The sequence below is a fragment of the Scheffersomyces amazonensis genome (assembly GCF_036850825.1).
Source record: "Scheffersomyces amazonensis strain UFMG-HMD-26.3 chromosome Unknown RJT21scaffold_1, whole genome shotgun sequence".
Classification (NCBI taxonomy): domain Eukaryota; kingdom Fungi; phylum Ascomycota; class Pichiomycetes; order Serinales; family Debaryomycetaceae; genus Scheffersomyces; species Scheffersomyces amazonensis.
In genome coordinates, this window is record NW_027042741.1 from 1,802,607 (window position 1) to 1,819,950 (window position 17,344).

General features: G+C 31.8%; 8 protein-coding genes across 8 annotated transcripts; 4 read left to right on the plus strand and 4 right to left on the minus strand. All coding sequences in view use genetic code 12, as the record gives it.

Annotated features, from left to right (window-relative positions):
- Positions 1 to 152: 152 nt before the first annotated feature.
- Positions 153 to 908, plus strand: RJT21DRAFT_117507 (mitochondrial 54S ribosomal protein bL32m). The gene has a single exon (XM_064880729.1). It carries the CDS (start codon positions 193 to 195, stop codon positions 823 to 825), a length of 633 nt encoding a protein of 210 aa, XP_064741190.1. The 5' UTR covers positions 153 to 192; the 3' UTR covers positions 826 to 908.
- A 72-nt stretch (positions 909 to 980) lies between these two features.
- Positions 981 to 1,688, minus strand: PDX3 (pyridoxamine-phosphate oxidase; the record flags this gene model as incomplete). The annotated part of the gene is made up of 1 exon (XM_064884579.1): positions 981 to 1,688. The coding sequence occupies one exon, from the start codon at positions 1,686 to 1,688 to the stop codon at positions 981 to 983; it is 708 nt and encodes a 235-aa protein (XP_064741191.1).
- Positions 1,689 to 2,446: 758 nt separating this feature from the next.
- RJT21DRAFT_79653 (uncharacterized protein) lies at positions 2,447 to 4,219 on the plus strand (the record flags this gene model as incomplete). The annotated part of the gene is made up of 1 exon (XM_064885227.1): positions 2,447 to 4,219. The coding sequence occupies one exon, from the start codon at positions 2,447 to 2,449 to the stop codon at positions 4,217 to 4,219; it is 1,773 nt and encodes a 590-aa protein (XP_064741192.1).
- A 1,241-nt stretch (positions 4,220 to 5,460) lies between these two features.
- Positions 5,461 to 6,063, minus strand: RJT21DRAFT_111579 (protoplast secreted protein 2 precursor; the record flags this gene model as incomplete). Its single annotated transcript, XM_064880009.1, has 1 exon — positions 5,461 to 6,063. One exon carries the CDS (start codon positions 6,061 to 6,063, stop codon positions 5,461 to 5,463), a length of 603 nt encoding a protein of 200 aa, XP_064741193.1.
- Positions 6,064 to 6,937: 874 nt separating this feature from the next.
- On the plus strand, positions 6,938 to 8,243 carry RJT21DRAFT_91267 (flavoprotein-like protein). Its single transcript, XM_064885655.1, has one exon. It carries the CDS (start codon positions 7,288 to 7,290, stop codon positions 8,083 to 8,085), a length of 798 nt encoding a protein of 265 aa, XP_064741194.1. The 5' UTR covers positions 6,938 to 7,287; the 3' UTR covers positions 8,086 to 8,243.
- Positions 8,244 to 10,485: 2,242 nt separating this feature from the next.
- Positions 10,486 to 11,617, plus strand: RJT21DRAFT_4433 (uncharacterized protein; the record flags this gene model as incomplete). Its single annotated transcript, XM_064884583.1, has 2 exons — positions 10,486 to 11,540; positions 11,605 to 11,617. 2 exons carry the CDS (start codon positions 10,486 to 10,488, stop codon positions 11,615 to 11,617), a joined length of 1,068 nt encoding a protein of 355 aa, XP_064741195.1.
- A 37-nt stretch (positions 11,618 to 11,654) lies between these two features.
- Positions 11,655 to 13,022, minus strand: IFE2 (Ife2p). Its single transcript, XM_064882887.1, has one exon. The coding sequence runs from the start codon at positions 12,804 to 12,806 to the stop codon at positions 11,661 to 11,663; it is 1,146 nt and encodes a 381-aa protein (XP_064741196.1). The 5' UTR covers positions 12,807 to 13,022; the 3' UTR covers positions 11,655 to 11,660.
- A 3,839-nt stretch (positions 13,023 to 16,861) lies between these two features.
- Positions 16,862 to 17,323, minus strand: RJT21DRAFT_81207 (uncharacterized protein; the record flags this gene model as incomplete). The annotated part of the gene is made up of 1 exon (XM_064885283.1): positions 16,862 to 17,323. One exon carries the CDS (start codon positions 17,321 to 17,323, stop codon positions 16,862 to 16,864), a length of 462 nt encoding a protein of 153 aa, XP_064741197.1.
- Between the last annotated feature and the right edge of the window lie 21 nt (positions 17,324 to 17,344).

The following is a 17,344-nucleotide window of genomic DNA, read 5'->3' on the forward strand; positions in this document are numbered from 1 at the left end:
GATTTCCTAATGGGGAAGAAGAAGCTTTTTTTACATGCAGGGCTGCATGCCATCACGTGAGCGGTCTTGTGACACTTATATACACTCCCATAAACCTTTGAAAAAAAACGAAAATTTTTGAACTAATCGAAGCATTAATTATCTTACAGCTTCAATTGAAGTTATACTTAAATTAATACAGTAACGGCAGAGATGTCATTGGCAATAAATTTTGGAGGCTTGGGTGCCTTTCCTACTCTCAAACAAGTATTGGGAAATATTCCACGTCTTCCTGTGATAGGTTTAGTAATAACCAATAAACCATCTATTACAAGATCACAAGAACTTATTATAATGGATGAAAGATTGGAAGAATTAAGAGAACACATAGAAAATAATGGTGGTGAAGCCCCATTTATGATAGATAATGGAGCTATTTTAAGAGCAGCTCCAAAGAAGAAATTATCTCATCAAAAGCATAGAGCTAAATTATATGCCCCAGGAAATAAACAAATTCAACCATTACAAAATTTGATTAGATGTCCAGCTTGTGGTCATGTTAAAAGAAGTCATGTTATGTGTATGCATTGTTTCCATGAAATTAGAACATTTTTAAAAGCCAAGAAGAGAGATTTGGGTATAATTAAGGATACAGTTAATCCTCAAACTGATATAGAACCTATTGATGAAAAGCTTCTATACCCAAAGAAAGAACTAGAAGGTGAAAAGAGAAAATTACAAGACAGGAAATATGTTCCACAACGAGAGCAACCTTTAATGTTTCAAAAGGGTGAACAAATTCATAGGCGTAAAGGTGTTTGGGCAAACATGTTTCGTCAAAATTAATAATGTATGCATGTAAGTCATATAATTTAGTCATTCATATCATTTTATATCTTGTACATATACATATATATAAATATATATTTAATCTACGTATATATAAAAACTATTTTATTTTAAATCATTTTGTTTTAAGTTCTAAATTATCTTTCATTAGTTTATGGAGCTAATCTCTTGATTTTCCATAAATTTTCATCAGTAGAATCTCTAGTGTAAGTAATACGATCATGTAATCTACTAACACCTCCTTGCCAAAATTCTATTTCTAAAGGTAAGATTCTTACTCCACCCCAATGATCAGGGCATGGAATCTCATCATCTTTTAATTCTTTAAATTTACTAGTATATTCAGTGTTTATTTCATCTAAATCATCTCTTGATTGTATAACTGACGATTGTGGTGAAGCCCAAGCACCAATTTTAGAACCTCTTGGTCTTGTATTAAAATATCTAATAGAAGTTTCTCTTGTTACTGGTTCCATTAATCCTTCGACTCTAACTTGTCTTTGAATATGAGGCCAAAAGAAAGTTAATGAAGCATACTTATTGGATTCAAAATCAGCAGCTTTTTTGGAGCTTCCCCAATTAGAATAAACAATAAATCCATATTGATCTAATTCTTTCAATAATACAATTCTTGATGATACCCTTCCAGAAGGTAATCTAGCTGTAGAAAAATTAGTAGATTCAGGAATAATATCTGAATCTTTTGGTAAAGTTTCTTGAGCTTGTTTAAACCATCTATTGAATTGATTTAAAGGATCTAAATCAACATCTTCAATATTTAAATGTCCTTTAGTATATTGATAAGTTTCAGGAGCGAAAAGTAATGGCTTTTGAGTGGGATGTTCAGGTTTAGACGACATGGTTCTTAATGAATTGATGTTAGTACAACGTATATTACTAGTGTATAGTGTAGTGCCAATTCTATTTAATGATCTATATCTAATGGTTGTTCTAAGTGGATACTTTATCATTAGTACTTGATCGTTCCGTTAGGCAGCCTATATAATTTTTCAGTGTAAACCATTACTCATACATTTTTATTTTGTGGGTGACTCCATGCGAGATCACAAGTCACACAATAATGACTCTGTCTGTATTGTATTTACGAGCAGGGGTAAAACATCATGAGTTTAAGTGACAGTATATAATCATATAAAGACAATGGTGATAATATTTAGAATAGTGTAGCCATGACTAGATTTCTAATCTAATAAAATACCGAAGAGATAGTGCTTGTTACTATGCAGAGTCAAACTATAGTGTAGTAATGCTTTACTTATAGTGGATCTTGTACAGTTTGACAAGTTAACACTTAAAGCTCAAGCAGAGTCAGTTTCAAATTATCTAACACAGATACACTACTCTATATATCTACAATATTCTATGTTAAAATTATTATTTCCACATCAACCAATAAATTACAAATAAACGAGTAGTACTGTACTAATCTTACGATATCTTACTGCTAAAAATGATGAGCATGCAGCCAAAAAAAGAATTAAAAAAAAAATAATTCTAATATCAGAAACTGAAAAATTTTTAGCACCCATAATCTAGTAACTAACAATATAAAAGTATGATTGCTACTGAGACTAGTGTACAAGGATCGAAAGTCACTATGGGGGCGGAGAAGGAAGAGCCTGTGGCGAAAAAGCAACGGTTAGAATCTTATCCCAATGTTCCACGAACCATTTCTACATTCAGCATAAATAGTCATAAACATCCTTTGAATGTTAAACCCAGTGGAAATGTATTCCTCACTTTGGATAATAAGGAATTACAACAAGCTAGAGCCCAACTGTTGGGATATTTGAATAGATTTTCTGATGACTTAATTATGGAATTAATTTCATTTGTTGACGATGACATAACTACCCTAAAGAATTTATCCCATACTTCAAGGATTTTATATGCCTTTTTATTTGACGAAGAAGTATGGAAACGTGCATATATAAAACAAAGAAATCAAGAAGTTATATGGAGAGGATCCTGGAAATGTTCTGTTTTAGGCTTTGACTATCAAAACCAAGCAAAAATTAAATTACCTGATAATTTATTATGTTCTGACTTATTATACAGACCATACCAGCTTTCACAAATTAATTATAAAACTATATTCGCAAAAGTTATTGCTGAAGAAGAAATTTATCACCGTGATTCACTTGAAGGAAATTTAAAACAATTACCTAGTGGAAGAATTCCTCGAATTCCTGAATCAGATCTTGATTTAACTTTGTTCAATAATGAGTATCATGATCAACCTTTCATATTAACTAATAGTGATTCTCAGAGATGGCCACGTTGGGATCTTGCATCACTATTGAAGAGATTCCCTAATGTAAAATTCAGGCAAGAAGCCGTTGAATGGAGCTTGAATGACTATTCAACTTATATGAATTCTAATCATGATGAGAATCCATTATATTTATTCGACTGTAATAGTGTTGCAATGAAGACATTACGTAAGGAATATGAACTGCCAAGTATTTTTCAGCAAGATTTATTTAAGTATTTCAATGTTAATGATGGAGTCAACAATTGTCGTCCTGATCATGCTTGGTTAATAGTAGGACCCCAACGATCAGGATCAACATTCCATAAGGATCCTAATTATACTTCTGCATGGAATGCTGCGTTGACAGGTAGAAAATTATGGATTATGCTTCCACCAAATATTACTCCTCCAGGTGTAGGAGCTGATGAAGAAGAAAGTGAAGTTACTTCTCCAGTTGGTATAGGTGAATGGGTGATAGCAGGATTTTTTAATGATTGTTTAAAAATGGAAGATTGTTTAATAGGTGTAACATTCCCAGGTGAAGTTATGTATGTACCTTCAGGTTGGTGGCATTCTGTTATAAACATTGATGAATCTGTTGCATTAACTCAAAATTTTGTGCCTATGTCGAAATTACCAAATGCTTTAAATTTCTTAAAGAATAAGAGAGGTCAATTAAGTGGATTTCATCCAAGTCAAGTTAAATCAACTCTTGATTATTTATTAAATGATGCATTGAAAGATAAAGGAGATACAGACGAAGATATAAGAATATTGAGGCAATATCGTAATCAATTTAATTCATTAAATTTAAGTGATGAATTGATAGATGAAGATTGTGGAGAGATGTCTGATTTACCACCCATGCCTGTATTTGAATTATTTAAACAATTAATGATTATGAACGGGAAAACTACAGAATTACAACATGGTTTAGAAAAGTTAACTAAAATAGAATTAAAGAATTACGAAAGAATAACAGGAAAATCTCAAGCATGGGAGAAATTAATTGGAGATAATGATAATAAAGATAGCTCGAAAGAATGTAATAAAACTGCTGGATTTTCATTTGGATTTGATTTTAATGAAGAAAGCAGTGATGATGAAGCCCAATAAATAGCATAGATCGAAGATTATGTATAAATATACTAAACAAGATTATTCACTAACAGACTGTTTCGATGAATTATGAGTTAATTTATGAAGTTGAAATTTACATCTTGTAGAAAATTTTATATCACAAAATTCACAATTAAATCTGTAGAGACTATTACCAGTTATTTTAGTAATTTGATCAATTATTCCATTACAATAATCAATATTAATCTGTATAATATTAAGCATATTTTGTCGACTAATAGAACTCTCTTCAATTTTGATTTTATTATTGTTAACCTCATGATCTTCATCTAAATTTGATAAATCAAATATGTGTAAGTTTATATGAGAAGCATACACTGAAGGGTTAGTGAAATATTCTCCACAGACATTACAATATCTAAAAAAATCATCATGATCTTGAAGGTGGTGTAAAAGGAGAGATATATCTGGATGAATTATCTCTTGACACTTCCAACATTGATAATAGGGTTTATTCTTACAGAATCTACTATGGATAGTAATGTGTGAAAGCTTCTGAAATTCTTTCAAGCATTTTTCACATTGAAAGGAGTGCAGGGAATGATAATCAAGAATGTTAGCCCTACTAGGGTTAAATGATAAAGGAGATTTCAAACTACAGTCTATCAGTATATTGGATTTAAACCTCTCATTAACTTTGTCGTCTTCGTAAATCCTTGTTATGGTTGACACATTAGGTGAATCTAAAGATTCCTCCTTTTCAAAGATAGATTCACTAAAACTTAACGTATTCCTGACTCAATCAGTTAGTCATCAATTGCCACACGCACTCTAACGGGTAAATCTTACATTATTAACTATTGTATGTTCAGAATAAATTATAGTTATAGGTAATAAAAATATAAGGGGCTATTATTATTATATAAGCTGCAAAACGGAGGAGAAAAAAGGCTCCTTAAAAACCTCTTGTACATATTATATATATGTAGTAAGATACTACGCAACTAAAGCTATTAAGTAACAAAATTGAGATCGAGATCAAGATCGAATTCTATTGATGATAAAGTTCTTTATATAGTACAGCTACGTGGTTACAATCAATACAACAGATAATCATTTAGATATATTCAACTATATAAATTTCTGGCTGTAAAAGCTAGTCATCATTTTTAAAATTTATTCATAAAAAGTAGTAAACGAACAGGAGAATTAAACCAAATTTATAGATTTTAAGATTTTCGTATAACTTCTACTAATCAAATCATTTTAAGATTAAATTAAAATTTTTGGATAGTTTCGTAGAAAGCCTTACCTTGAATGTGGGCAATTTCCAATTCAGTCTTGTTTGGAGATCTGGAACCATCAGCACCGGCAAAAGTACCAGCACCCCATGGAGAAGAACCATGGACTTCTTCAAAAGAGGTGATTTGGGCAAAAGCCTTAGCGTAACCTAATGGAACAAAGATAATACCATGGTGAACTAATACAGATAAAGCGTTAAGAACAGTAGTTTCTTGACCACCACCTGGAGTACCAGTAGAAACGAAAATACCAGCTGGCTTACCGTAAAGGGAACCTTGAGCCCACAAACCACCAGTAGCATCCCAGAAAGCCTTGAATTGGGCTGGGTAGTTACCAAATCTGGTTGGGATACCGAATAAGAAAGCATCATAACCAGTTAAGGTATCATTAGAAGCAATTGGGTAGGCTGGCTTTGGTGGAGCGTGTAATAAAGTTAAGACATCTTCAGTAAGAGTTTCTGGAACTTGGAAAATGTCAGCCTTACCACCAGCGGCTTCAACACCCTTCTTAACTTCTTCAGCTAATTTACCAATGTGACCGTATAAGGTGTAAATGATGATTGCAACTTTTGGAGCCATTTTTATTAATTTATAATCAGGATAATATTACTTAAGATAAGAGATTGTTATCTGATGATTTAAAATAATAAATAAAATGAAAAATTAAAAAAGAAAAATAGGGCATCTTTATATATTTCATTGATGCCTAAACTGTGTAAACTCCACTGAAAGCCGAGTGGAAGAACACCATAGTAAATAAAAATAATATGTGAATACTAATGGTTACATAACGAGGCCGACTTTGCTATACATTTTGTGTTATTTTTCTTACTTATAATTTTACTAACGTTTTACAAATTGAGAAATAAAACAATAGCACGATTACTCGCAGTAAGTTTTGTAGTAATGAAAATGAGATATTACATATAGTTTGTAATATATGAGGGATTTACTATTGAGTAATAAGTCAAAGTTAATTGTAACAGGAGTAGCATTGGTCAGAAGTATTGGTATACATTGTTTTGGTTGATAATCAAGAGTGGATTACATTCATGCGAGATGATTTACCAGTCTGGGGATGCAATTTACTATCATATACTGCAATTAAATAGGTAATAATAATGTAGAGAATTGAACGCAGAGTAGAGAAGACTGAAACGACAAACGACCGAAGCCACATACTCAAATATTCCTAGCCAAGTATAAGAGGGGGGGAATGTGTATCGACGGCTGTGTTTGAGACAGGTCAAAATATGCGATGTGTGGTGGATAAGATTATCCCTCTACACGCATCGCCCATTGCAAAAGTCTGCCCACTAACTAATGTTGTAAATCTACTCAAATGTCGCCATTAGTTATGTCTATAACCAATTGGCCCACTTATGGGTCTTGCTAAGCTCAATTGAACTTTAAAACGGTTATCTTATTGTGGCTTACAGTGTAATATCAATAAGCGCATGTAATCGATTAGTAAACTCATTACTAAAATTTACTTTCGCGCATACTCTAAATCCATATAATTCCGTATGGGCATTTTAGTATGTAAAAATAAAATATACCAAAAATGGCTTTGTGTAATTGTTCATCTTAATTTAGTAATTCATTAGACACCAAACTATTGTAAAAGCATCTTATGTAATTCTCATGAATTATGAAAATTGGAACCATCTTACACTGCTTCAACAACTTTTAAATTATTCAATTGATTTTTATACACTTTAAATTCCATTTTATTTCTAATTAAATTAAATTTATTGGTTTATATTATCTATTTTAGCCCAAAATTATTTAATACACTACAAAATGAAGGTTGCTATTGTCATATATTCAACTTATGGTCATATTGTCTCTTTATCTAAAGGAATCAAAGAAGGGGTTGAAGAATCTAAATTAGCTTCCCAAGTTGACCTTTTTCAAATTCCAGAAACTTTATCAAAGGAAGTTCTTGAATTAATTCATGCTCCTGAAAAGCCAAAGGACATTCCAGTGGCTACTATTGAAGTTTTAAGTCAATATGATGCCTTCTTATTTGGTATTCCAACCAGATTTGGTCATTTACCAGCCCAATGGATTGACTTTTGGGGTCAAACTGGTGGTTTATGGGCTCAAGGTGCTCTTTATGGTAAACCAGCTGGTATTTTCGTTTCTACTGGTACTCCAGGTGGTGGTCAAGAAACTACTGCCAGAAATGCCATTACTTATTTAGCTCACCATGGTTTACCATATATTCCATTAGGTTATGCCCCAGCTTTTGCTGATATCACCAATCTTGAAGAATTCCATGGTGGTTCTCCATATGGTGCTGGTACTTACGCTGGTTCTGATGGTTCAAGACACGTTACTGAATTAGAATTAAGAATTGCTAAAGCTCAAGGTGCATCATTTGCTTCATCAGCCATTAAATTAGTCAAGACTTCTTCTGCTGCTAGTCCAGAAGAATCTAAATCTAGTTCAAAAACTGCCGTTGCTTCAACTGTAGAAAAGTCCAAGGATGTTGCTCCAAAGAAAGCTGCCCCAGTAGCTCAAAGAGCTCAACAAACTGCTACCGAAACTGCAAAGGATTCTGAAAAGAGTGGCTGTTTCAAATGTATAATAATGTAATACCACTACGTTGTATTAAAACATTCAATAATTTCAAAAAAGGTTCATTTTATTCATTTTATTTTCTTAGTTCTACGTATTTTTTATTTATCTTCTTTTCTAATTTTACCTAATTTGATATACTACTTAATAAATAATGTTCATAATAGGTTCATTTTATACATTTACTTTCCAGTAATATTATTTCATATAGATAGTTAGTAATCGTCAGGAATATTCAATTCCGATTTTTCGCAAATGCTGCAAAATGCGAATCAGGCGCAAAAAAATTTCTTAGACGTACCAAATTATGAAAGGGTCAGAGTTAGAATTCATAATCCAGCCATCTTTCATGTCAACTTACTGAACCAATATCTAATCAAGATATCCCGGTATCTCATACAGTCCAAATAACAATCACAATATCGATCAACTATCCTTCTTGAGAAAGTCAATGCCCATTTATGTCAATTATATTTCCAAAGTATTGGCATATGACATGTTTAGACAAACCAACGTTCGGAAAATATGATGAATACATGACCTAGAGATTTCTACTTACGTCATCGGCGGAAGTTATAGCAATTGGTACAGTATCAAAATTGTTATAATCAAGTATTTAAAGCTTCTAATCACCTTATTAATTGAGAATTCTTTTCTTACCACTATGGAAAGAATATACATAGACACACAATAACATGCAAGATTTGCTTGCTCTTGCATTGGATCTATCCCCTCAGTTATTATGAATCTACTTGATTCGAGACAGCCTATTGTGTGAAAAATGAACATCCTTATAGGTAAGCTAGAGCCCAATATTGAAGTGCAGAAACTATAAACTCTGTTTAAGACAATTTGACAAGTAATAACTCCTTCACCTCAATATAAGGTTTCAAAAAGTCAATATTATGATAAATCAATCATCCAACTTTCTCACTAAAAATATCAAAATTGGAAGTGTTTCTTAGAGACATCTATGTAAATCGTGTCAAGGACTTGAAGGGAATCAACTTTCGATAAATACTCCTTTCGTAAACTAGTTTCAACGGGATCCCAGAAATGTATATCCAATAAGTTAAACTCTTTGGATCTTGAAGTTGGATGCATTCGTTTCGAGGAGGTCTTGAATAAATTAATATTCAAAACCTCGCTTTTTGAACCAAAATATGGAATTATCAAAAACGAAATCGATTAAAGCAAAAATCAAAGAAGTCTTATTATAAAGAATAAAGACCATAGTATAATAAATATCAATAACAAATATCGTGAACAAGATTGAAAGCTTAACCTGATAAATTAAGGAAAGTAGTAATATCCATCATCATAGAAAAATTATTATGCTTAACATTGATGATACCTATATGAAAGTAAACAAAATCTAAACAACGGCTAATTAATCAACAAACAAAGCAGCACCGGAATATTAGCTATGACCACAATTTAAGAATCTTGGAGATTCTCTTGATGAAGAGTATCAATTGATTTGAAACTTCATTCGTCCTTTTGTATAAGTAATCATAATATTCTGTGCTTTGAATGTTCTACTTCAAGTTAATGAAGATTTATTCAAATGCTAATGGTGATAAATTACCTGATTAAATAAATTTAGGTATTGCTTAGAGTTTGGTTATTATTCAAAGTTATATCAAAGTAACAACAATAAAATCCAGTAGACGATAGACAGTCTTCACTAATTCCTTAACTTTGATAATCAAATTAATTACACTCTTGTTTCGTATACTGTTCCTTAGGTAAAATTACGGATGTTGGATGTGTGGATGAGCCTCAAATCCAACTCAAAGACTATTTCATAGGACCCTTAATACTAAATATTTTTCATTTATTAATGAAATTGAGTGAAGTATCTATATTGATCCTCAATCCACATCGAAAAGAGTCTATAACTAGAAGCATATTGATGAAGTGAGAAAACAAATCGTTAGAGTACTAACTAAACAAACATTAACAATAACATAAATGACTATGCCAGTCAAGTTGAACAATATAAGTAACATGAACATGACTTGTTTTGTAATTTTGTATTTCCACTCATGAAAGGCATCTATAATTGATATTGGATATGAAAAATTGTGACGCGTCGATATCTGGGGTTAAATTAATTAAAAATTGATACATACATACCCTTTACTAAAAAAGGGAATTTCTAGTAAACATGATTCGACTTTGATACCAATACAAGATTGATATCATGACTGAATGATATTCATTCATTATTCTGCCCGAGGAAGAAATATTCCCAAAGAGAGAAGTAACTTCTTTGGCATATTATTTATTAGGCTCGGCTAACTTTTTTTGGTCTATACTTTTTTGCGCTCTCTAACTGGTAATTTTGATGTTCTCTTGTTTATCTTTAAATATAATAATAAATTTATGACCCTATAGGAACATTGAAAATTGATAATGGAAAGACTACGAGATCTTGATTCCAAACCATTAATACCTTTAGGTCGTTCAAAACGAACTCTGGTGTTTTTGAAAGGAAATACAATATTTAACTTCAAAGACCAGTCAGTAAAGAAGAAGAAAAAGACAATTCACATTTATGGAGATGATGGTTCAATAATAAAACCAAGACCATATATCAAGAAATCATCTGTTTTACAAAAGGTAAATACCAACATAAGTAAAGAAATAAATTTGAAGAACTCAGAACTGCAGTATGTTGAAACTACAATACAACTATCAGAACGTATACCCGACCAAAAAGAAGTTATAACTCCGATTCATACAAAAGTTTTGGGGAACCAAACCGATTCCACAAGTCCAACTGATTCAGGAAGTATTGCAGATAGCGAAGAAGAAGTTGAGGCATTGACATCTTCACGAAGTTCTACTTTCCAACTTCATAATCCCGAAGACGTTGCCATCAATAACGAGTCAGTGCTGCCGGGAGAGGTTGAAGATCATTATCATGAAGAAAATGATCATGTTGAATATTTTGATGAAGACTCAGCAGAGAGAGTCAATTGCTCTCAACTGCCTACATATCATGTCGACGAAGAACTTGATTTTATGCATGAAGGAATTACTCAAGAGAATATGAAAATTGGAGATAACATTGAAACCTTTGATAGTGTAGGACAAATCGAAGAGAATATTTACGCAGAAGAAATCGAAGAAGTGGAGTTAATTTCAGAAGATGAAGATCACGAAGAACACGAAGAACACGAACAACATGAAGAACTTGAAGAAAATGAAGATGATAATCTGGTAGTTCTTGTAGGAGCAAAAGAACAAGAAATGATTGAAGATGATACATTAAAAGTCCAAGATACGATCAAGAATGATCCTACAAATAAAGAAGATGAACCTGGAGAACATATTTCCAGTATTGTCAGTAAACCTTTAATAGAAACTAATGTTACTACTACTACTACTACACATTCTCCCAAAATAACTACAGCTGTTGAACAAAATAATAATTACAATAAACGTCATCGTATTAGTTCACAGAAGTCACTAGCAGACATATGTAATCAAAATAATTCGATTAAAAAACTTCGTGTTGGATTATCTAAGAGAGTTAAAGTAGACTCTTTACATAATTATTTACCTAGAAATTAAAAAAGAAGCATTTACGAATGTAAATGAGGAGTAACAAGAATCTTAATATGTTTATCCTTATGGTTTACAAGTTCTAAAAATCCATCTTTAAACCCAGATTCAATTGGAATCTTTGCTGTGATTAATGTTTTCACCTCTTCAGGATTTATGAGACCATCCTTATAAGCCTGTATAACTTGCTCGAAATCACGTCTTGTGTAACACATAGATCCAGTAATGAATTTTTCATGAAGAGTTAAATCCATTGGATAAAATGGTATAGGTTTATGATGCCAGATTGCTAAATTAGTTGCTGTCCCACCTGTACGCAATGCAGAAATTGACATATCAAATGTGACTTTATTTCCTGAACAATCATAAATATGATGGAATCCCCAACCATCTGAGCTTAATCTAAGTAACTCTTGAGTTAATTTAGATTCGTCATCATTAAAAGGAGATGGATCAAATACAGTTACACCAAAACTTGCAGCCAATTTTCTCCTGGCAGCAGCTGGCTCACAAATAACAATATTTTTAAGACCAATATTATTTCCCTTTAAGGCAAAGATCGTAGATAAACCAATTGGGCCAGCACCAAGAATAAGGGCCGATTCTCCTGGTTTAATTGGAGAAGTCCTAACACCATGCCATCCCACAGCCAATGGTTCAGTTAATGCTGCAATATCTGGAGGAAGTAATTCTTCTGGATAAGGAATTAGATGATGATCACCAATGACCATATATTCTGAGAATCCACCATTATCAAATCCTAATCCATAAAAGGAAATGAAATCACAAGCATTCGTATAACCTTGAGAACAGGATCCGCATTGACTTAACTCCTTTTCCTCCAACATAGCTTTATCTACACAAGTACCCGTAGCTTCAACAACAACCTTTTGACCTACTTTCAATTGAGGATCAGCTTCAGCACCTAGTTCAACAATTTCACCACTTATTTCATGTCCCATTACTTGTTGATAGTAATTGTGACTTATAGCATTATATTCATTTTTAAAGAAAATTGGTCCATCAATATATTCATGAAGATCACTACCACAAATCCCACAATAGTCAACTTTTATTTTAACTTGAGTTGGATGAATAATCTTTGGTTCTGGGAACTCAGAATCAAATCTGACATCTTTATTTCCATGATATACAATAGCCTTCATCTTTATGTTTCTACTAAATGATTTACTAGTTTTACTAGTTGAATTTTTTTTAGGATTTTAAATGCAATTATTAATTCTATTAAAGTGAATTGATATCAACTTGACAATACTTAAAAATTAAACTTTATATTCATCTATATATATATATCTAAATATATATGACTAAAATAACTTTATTTATATACATACAAATTTAATAATATCAAGACTTTTTTAAAGTGAGATAAAATAGCGGAATCACCTTAGATGCATTTACTGTGCATCTTCATCAGGACATAATAATTAATGATAATAATAATCATCATCGGGATAGTCACGTTTTACTCATCAACTAAAATGAAACTTGATGGCTCATTGTATTTCCCCAGAATTAATGAATGTGGGACCTGGTGATGTGATGTAACAAAGACTGCAGGCTCCGAGCACTCCAGCTTAAAAAGGTGCAGGCACACAAAAGATCGCATTTTGTAGTGCGGTCAGGGTGTTTTGCACCCAAGGTGGCCGAAAAGAGAAGGTAATGAAGAAAAAGCAATTCAAAAACACCTGATCGAAAGGTGCCCGAAGTGATGTGAGAGATAACAGATGATTTGCTGGCAATACCTGAAATGATTTACTGGCGCAATCTTCTTGATGACTTGTAGAGTTGTATATAGACCTAGGCTCAGTGAATCTGAAACGTTGAATGCATTTTAAGCATTGCATATTAAGTTAAATACGAGATTCTATAATGCATATATAGGACTAACCCATAATTTCTGGTCATACAAATGACAGCAGCAAATACTTTGATAAGAGAGGTAACGATATCCAATAATATGCTTATTGTTTTTATACATATACAACTGCTTGTAATGCAGATATGCCAGTGAAGGATGTCTTTACCCCCAAACTTACTCCTCACTTAGCAAAATACAATTAAATATCCTGCTCAACTAAATTGAGGGGTACTGGTTACTACTTACTATTCAACTTTTTACCCAACCATTACAAACTTTGAATTAAATTAGTTACATTAGTAGAACCCTAAAAATTTTGAATTATTGCTTATTTTACCGTACCTGTATATAACCTCGAAAAAATTTTCGAACTAGCCAATACATTACAATTTAAATATAAACCACATTTGCAATAGTTTCCTTTTACTTCCTATGCTAAATTAGCGGGGACACTTGCATTGAGCGGTCATGCTGGACAAATATGGTCCCTAGTGTGGACGTACTCTCTAGCCCCGTAAATTGAGAAAGTTCTTTGTTGAGCTTTGTTAGAATGTTCAAAAAAGGTTCAGTCGTGAATTTATATTATGTTGTTCATGACTCTACGAATATTCCAACAGTTAATATTTTTAAACTACAATTAATCGTAATATGTAATACAATGTATGTGAAACGTTGATTTAAACCCCCATTAGAATAATAATTATAAATAAATAAATAAATGAAGCAAAGAGAAGAAAAGGTAAAAGATAAATATATAAGCGAATGTAATTAACGAGATAAACATCTAGTTTTTTGGTTATCTTTGTATATATATGACATGAGAATCGTTATAAGCTGATTTTAAACAGCTAATTAAGGATGTTTTTTATAATATAGTTTCAGTTAATGAAAACTATTTACCCAAGCAAAAACTAATGGGCTGTGGACAATGATGTTTGGAATTATTCGATGTAGCAGAACCACCTTTCTTCATTGAGCATCTTCTGACATAGTCTTTCTTTTCATCAAATTTTGTGAAAGTACAACTAGATGATTTTGACAAAGTGTAGTTATTGGTACTAGTATTGTTATTTGTAGTTGAAGCATTTGAAGATCGCCTAGAAGATGAAGATGAAGTTTGACTTGATATAGAAGTCACAGAAGCCTTCTTTTTACTTCCAAATAACGACATTTCTGATAGATTATTGTAATAGTAGTGAATAGGAAAATTGAAATATTAACGAATAGTTTCTGAGTTATAAATTATCAAAAATAATAACAAGGGTTGGTGTATCAGCAGGATTTACTAATTGTTAATACAACATGATAGATACTTTAGGACACTTTAAAACACTCAAATGAATAGGAAATTAATAAATAAACTAGATTAGTAAAATGGAAAAAGGATGTATAATACAAGCAATAAAATTATTGTTCAGTCTTTAAAAGGATAGATAAATGAATGAAATCAAATAATTTTCAGATTTAGTGGATAGTTGATACTTGAGTGTTTTAATTTAATCAACTTTATTGGAGTTCAGTTTGATACTCGTAACTACTGAAAATATTAATGGCTGAAAAAAACTTTTTGGAGGGGGTAGAAAATGTGGTAGAAAATCTCGTAAAGGGTCTTCTAAAATACACTTCCTAAAAAATGTGACGTGTACTATGAATATTGAAATGAATAAGTTAAGAAGAAAGAATGTATAAAGGTGAAGTCAACTTAACAACTTCATATATATATGAAATAAATTATAAAAATTATGGAAATAGAAAAATCAAATGATATTTATTTATTTATTTATTTATTTACAGAAAAACCTAAGATAAAATTTTTGCTAAAGGGGACAGAATCAGAAAGGGAAAGAGCGCAGTCATTAACAAGTATAAATTATAGTATTAAACAATGCTAAAGAAAAAAAAGAAAACCAAACCAGGAACCGCTAATTAAATTGGAATTCAAAACCTAAAATTTTGCCATATTAAGTTTTTTAGAGATGATTTAATAGTTTGCATATACAAAGGTATGAGGTAATGGTATTTCCTCAGGAAAAATTTATCCATTTTGCAGGTTATGCCTTCTGTTTACAGGTTATATCTGCATGACTTTATTATTTTGTATTAACATGTAAACCGTACTCAATGGAAAATGTTTTCAATAACCTGTAAAAATAAAGCGAGACGGTAAAACAACAAATGAAAAAAATCCCTCAGCGTAGTTGACTCTCATCAGTTACTCAATTAGGAACTTATTTCTCATAAAAGGGCAATTCCAATTGCGTGTACTTTGCCAGTGCAGTAGTTTCATTTTGTAGTTGGCTCTGTATTTTTGAGAATGTTATGGGTAATTTTAAGTATACTTGAGGGATTAACCGTAACAAGGTGAATATTTCGGTCAATCAATGTCAAAATCGCCTTCTATCACAAAGTGAAAAAGTCGTTACATTTTTCTTTGAAGTACAGCTCTATTCTATTCTTTTCAAAACTAACAAACAGGTGTGCTAGCAATATCGTAAACTTTGCATTATCTCAAAAGTCAAACCATCGAATCCCTGATAGGGACTTTTTATCTTTTGTACTTGGGCTGTATTTTTTCTTAACCTAGCTTGTGCTTGTGCCAAACACTCATAACGGAGTAACCTTTAATAAATATTTTTCCATTAATGCGTCGGTTCCAATGTTGCTGTACTGTACTGTGCTATTCATTCTTCGACTTGCCTATTTGAGCTTACCCGTTAAGTAAAATAATTATTAAATATATTTTTAGCTAGTGAGGAGTCTCGCTATTAACCGAGCGATGCATTCCAGACCTCTTACCTACCTAATTGACTCGTGATCGAATGGCATAGTATGCATGTTCTGCTAATAGCAGTCTAAAACGATCTCATCTCAATTATTCAATCTATGGCCACACGAGACAATGCATATTTAGTTAAATGTTTAGTGAATATTTCAAGATGATCATGATGGATATTCCATCCATTGTAATTGCAAACATTTCTTTTTCTTATTGCCATATTACTTTCCCTTTCATTGTATTCTATGAATAAGAGTTGATTTCTAACAATAGATTAAGCAATGTATTGACTCTGAAATTTTGACAAACCTCCTTACATTGCGCTTTTCTATTTGAGATTTATCTTACTCTTTCTGGTTATGTCTTCTGAATTTTCTCAATCAAACTAACATATGTCAATTTTTGAATGTAGCATTTACTTTTTGTTTACTCACTAATTGATATATATCCGTAATTTCAAGTCTTGCAGCTTATTATTTCTACAAATTAACATTCAAATTTTTGTCTTCCCAGTTACAATCAATGTACATGCTTTATAATAATCTATGCTATGTTATACTAGACTATGCTAATATATTATCAAACTCATCCAAATTCTCTAATTCGTCTTGTTGATTTACTCTCTTCAATATTTCCTTCTTCGAACTCTCTTGTACATAACCATCAATCAATAATTCGTCTAAAATATGATAAGCCTTTTCAAATCCAAATATTATATCTAATTCACATACATTACCGAAAAATCTATCCATTTGTTCAACAAATCTATGAATTACTTCTAACCCTATCAATTCATTATCACCACTCTCAATTCCAATTATAAAGAAAAGACTAGCATATCGTTTATATATGATTTTAATATCCTTGTATTCTATAACATTACACATCTTAGGTCGACGACTAAGAATAAGTGTCGATACTTCTCGCGTAATCTTTGCCTTCTCCTTCTGTGATTTGGTCTCGTACCATTTCGCAAGCCTAAGCTTTCCTTGTCTTGACAAGAGATATAAGAATTGAATGGCCATTTGTTATTATATTTATGGTTT